This window comes from Trachemys scripta, chromosome 5, assembly GCF_013100865.1.
Source record: "Trachemys scripta elegans isolate TJP31775 chromosome 5, CAS_Tse_1.0, whole genome shotgun sequence".
Taxonomy (NCBI): Eukaryota; Metazoa; Chordata; order Testudines; family Emydidae; genus Trachemys; species Trachemys scripta.
The window spans coordinates 88,840,015-88,844,411 of NC_048302.1; the positions used below are offsets into that span (position 1 = coordinate 88,840,015).

A 4,397-nucleotide genomic window follows, 5' to 3' on the forward strand; every position below is an offset into this window, starting at 1 on the left:
TCTTTATTTTGGCGAGCTATTTTCTTTGCTGACGGGGCTGGGATTTTGTAGCTGCACTTTCAGTAACACCAATCAATAGTAAACAGCTTCAAGAAATGTCGCTATGCTGGATCATGTGTATAAAACAGACAAATACAAGCTGTCAGAAGCTCTAAGAACTCCCATTGTCCACGGCTATAAAGTAACCAGAAGCTATTTATAGTGCCATGCTTAGAAACTTTGCTTCATTGGTCCTCTCTCACGCTGAAATAGGATTATTTGTTTAAAACCAAGAGCACGGTGTAGTAGGAAACATAGTTATTCAGGTTAGTAGCGGATGGCATTTATTTGTATTGGTTTATATATTTCTGAAACATACTAATTCAATTAGTGTACAAAGGATTAAAAAAAACATGTTTGTCCCATTAATTACACCATCATTGTTTGAACTAAGCTGGCACTTTAAAAAAAATTAAAATTCTTGTCTGACCTGACCTCATTTAAATAAATATAAATATAAATCTTATATAAAACTATTCACATACGAACGAACCTCCGAACGATTGTAATTTTTTAAACTCTGTACAGAAGATTCTCATGCAGTTAGACCTATTTTTCCTTTTAATTCTCTAAATTCTTCTCGACGTCGGAACTTTCAGTAAAGTCATGAAATGGGATTTTCTTAAACTGTATTGAGGGGAGGGAAGGGAGGAAAACTGCCATGCCCATAGGAAATCCAGGACCACGTTAACTTTTTTTTAAAAAGAGCAACATTGCTCCTTGTGTTATATAAATAGTGTTTTAGTTGAACGCTCAACCCTAAAACCTGTACATTCAAAATATCTAACCTGTGAATCGATTAAAATAAACCTCATTGGCGGACAGAGCCATCAAGAACTATTTCCTTTGTCTGTGTGTTCCTTAGCATGGTCCCAGCTCGGTCAGGTGTATGCAGTTGCAGTCACTCATGCTTCCCCCTTTAGCTCAGGCTTGCAACCCTAGGGTGGAAGCAGCTAGTTCAGAGGGTCGAAGGCGCCCCACCTTGGGAAGGAAGTCGGCGGGTTTGTTAGCACTTTATAAAGGGGAGATCTCTTTGTCCTCGTTCGCAGATGATGGGGATAAAGACTCTTCGTCTTCTGACCTGGGGTAATGCCCCGGGTTGCCAGTGCACTTGCAGCCCCCGTGAGTGTTTCTCTGAGTTCCCTTGCCTTCTTTCTTGTGTTTCACCCTTCGATTCTGGAACCAGATTTTCACTTGCTTCTCGGACAGGTTCAGGTAGGTAGCGATCTCGATTCTCCTCAGGCGGGACAGGTACATGTTGGAAGAAAACTCCCTCTCTAGCTCCAAAAGCTGCGTGCTGGTGAAAGCGGTCCGCATCCTCTTGCCGTTTGGGATGTGGCTAGTATCGGATCCTCCTGGACGGGAGAGACACAAGGGCTAAGTGGCGTGAAAAGCATTCAGACTAATCTGTCCCTATCGCCCTTTCCCAAACACGTATTTCCCCCATCCCCGCCTCATGTATTACAGGAGCAACAAGACGCAACCCCTCGGTGAGCGTCTCTTTAGGTGTGTGTGGACAGAGAGCCTCACATTACCTGTAAAAAGCAACAGAGGGTCCTGTGGCACCTTTGAGACTAACAGAAGTATTGGGAGCATAAGCTTTCGTGGGTAAGAACCTCACTTCTTCAGATGCAAGACTTCTGTTAGTCTCAAAGGTGCCACAGGACCCTCTGTTGCTTTTTACAGATTCAGACTAACACGGCTACCCCTCTGATACTTCACATTACCTGCTCGCTAACGCCAGCCCTGGAAACCCGCCTCCTCTTTGCCTGCGACATCAGAACAGCTCGACAAACACTAGTGGAAGCCAACACACACCTGCTCTTTCCCGCCGGGAATGAACGATCCCTCTCTAGTCTATCCCCACCTGTAGGGCTTGGGCATCCGCCCTCCCTCCAAAATCCCCGCTCACCCCCTTGCCCGCCCGCTCCGGAGTGAAGTGCACCCCAGCGAGGTGGGATGACACCCCCGGGCCAGTGACTCCTACCCATGCTGAGGCAATGGAATCTCCTGGGGTCGCTAACGCTGTAGGTGGTGGCGGTGCAGACAGGTGCGTGATGCGCCGGGTGGCCCAGGGCGGCGGCGGCGGCGGCTGGTACCGAGCTCTGCTGCTGCTGGTGCTGGGCATGGCTCATCCTGGGGCAGTACTGGGCATCTCCGCCGGGAGGGAACTGGCTCTTGAGCAGGGGGATGGCCCCGCTGCCACCCCCCCCGGGACGAGTGCAAGTGCGAAGTGACACACAGCGGGCACACGCAGAAGGTGCCGCTCTTGCGGGACGGGCAGCCGGGGCCCGACACCGACATGACCAGGGGGGAAGGCATGCTGAGGGGGATGAGGAAATCCTGTCCATGGGGGTGCTCAGGCAGGGAAGGAGCTGGCCTCGAGGAGTCTTTGATGATTAAAGAGTCGACATAGAAGGATCGGGACATTTCGAAGGGCTGCTGCAGGCCGGGGCTGGCTCTCCCGGGTCTTTCTCCTTTGCCAAGGCGGGGAAGTTGCACTGAAGCACTTGGCTAGCGAGAAGGTGCTTATGTCTGAGAGCTGAACAAAAGGGTCCCTGGAGAGGGCTGGTCTTCAAGTCCCCCGCCTGGATCCCCTGCTCCGGGGTTTTATATCAACTATTTAACACGTGATTCCTGAAAGAGATGCAGATCTAAACCCCCTTGGCTTCTCCTCCAAACCCTCGGGATAGGCTGCCCGAGCTAGAACAAAACAAGGGGGGCGGGGGGGGAGAGACTTTCCAAAGTGTGTGTGTTTTGTTAATTTCACCATGACTTCAGTTCTCCTCCTCTCCAGATAAATTATAGGAACAGGGGAGCAACGGAGGGGGCAGCTGCCCTGTTTGTGATTCAGGCACATCCCACGTTGCACTTTCTAACACATTACCCGGTAAACAAATGCATGTCTTTGACTAGGTTTAAAAATAAACCTCAAGGGATTCTCCCGTCACATCGTTTATACTAATAACACACTATTTCCTGAGTCGGGGGGAACCAGTGGCACGTGATGAAATAAGCAGGATCGGGTTGATTTTCTTTTAATTTACTATGTAGTACCTAAGTAGTTATAACTTCTGGGTGATCGTCTCTCTAACTATGTCGAGTTACACCTAGCAAATCCCAAGAGTGTAGTCGCCCTTATATTTTCTGTGAAGTACGTGACAGAGCTACTCTAGGGGTAAGGGGCTGTTTTTTATGAGTGAATCTTGTCAAATTGGCAATTAGTTCAACAGACAAAGCCTTCAAATATCTGGACACTTCTCAGCCAAGACGTTGTCAAAACGGAAGACTTTCAAGTTAACTTCCATGATCATTTCAAAGCTTTAGTTCAAAATCCTAATGAAAAGAGAAAATGTCAGAGAGGGATTCTTTGATCTCCACCAAGTTTGCCGAAGCAGTCAGTCAAAGTAAAATTGGATCAACAGCGAAATATGGTCGGTGACTCCTGAGCATTTCAGATTTCATTAAAAGCCAAGGTATTTGCAGCATACTACACGATTTTCCAATTACTTGTTCTATGGGAGTTTAAAAGGGGACTTATAGTTAACAGAACTAATATTGCATTCTTGGTTAGCTGACCCGAAGCATCACTTAAATATGACTGTATCAAATGCTACTTGACTTTGGACTCAGCAGTGACAATTGCGTTTTACAGCAGAAAACTCTGGCCCCAATAAGCCAGGCTAGCACAGAAATTTGTATCCTAATTGTGTTGAAAGGATATCATAGTGCGGGGGGGGGGGGGGGAGAAACACAATGATCCTACAAGTTCCTGGGCAATGGATATAGTCAAACAGCGATCACGGTTTAAATTTATCTTAAAGTCAAGCATAAGTGGTTTTCAAAGCTTGCTCATCTGTTTGCATTTCTATCAAAGGGGTATTCCTCGCCGCTGAGTTTAGAAATGTAACGTATCTCAGCCTCAGTTAAAAGACCCTTTCCCCTATTACCAAACAGAGAGAAGCTCAGGCTTTATTTTCACTGCAGTCGTGCAGAGGGTGCTGTCACTAACACACGACAAGAAGTAGAACTAGATCTCAGTTCACAATCAATATCTCTCTAAGGAGTGTGAAAGGAGGGATTGTCAATTCGTCTTCTTGAAGACATCCAGTGAAATTCTGGCAAGCAAGGTATAATTGAGTTGTAGGGACACTCCACACTCGGGGAGCTCAGGATTTATGGATGGCAATTAAAGTTTTATGAATTGCAGCTGAGACTGGTTATTGAGCTATTTGAATGTGATTAGAATTCAATTAGAAAGTGTTTACTGGACTGTGGGTCTCTGGAGTGTAAACAGACAGCTATTCCAGAAATGTGCTAATCCAACATCTTGTGACAACAATTAGGGAGTTGCAGAG

The 4,397-nt window shown here is 46.7% G+C and overlaps 1 protein-coding gene across 1 annotated transcript; it reads right to left on the reverse strand.

Moving 5' to 3' along the window:
• Window positions 1-1,053: 1,053 nt before the first annotated feature.
• Window positions 1,054-2,469, reverse strand: GSX2 (GS homeobox 2). The gene is given in 3 exon segments (XM_034771917.1): window positions 1,054-1,394; window positions 2,027-2,247; window positions 2,249-2,469. Coding segments are annotated over 3 exon segments (783 nt in total).
• Between the last annotated feature and the right edge of the window lie 1,928 nt (window positions 2,470-4,397).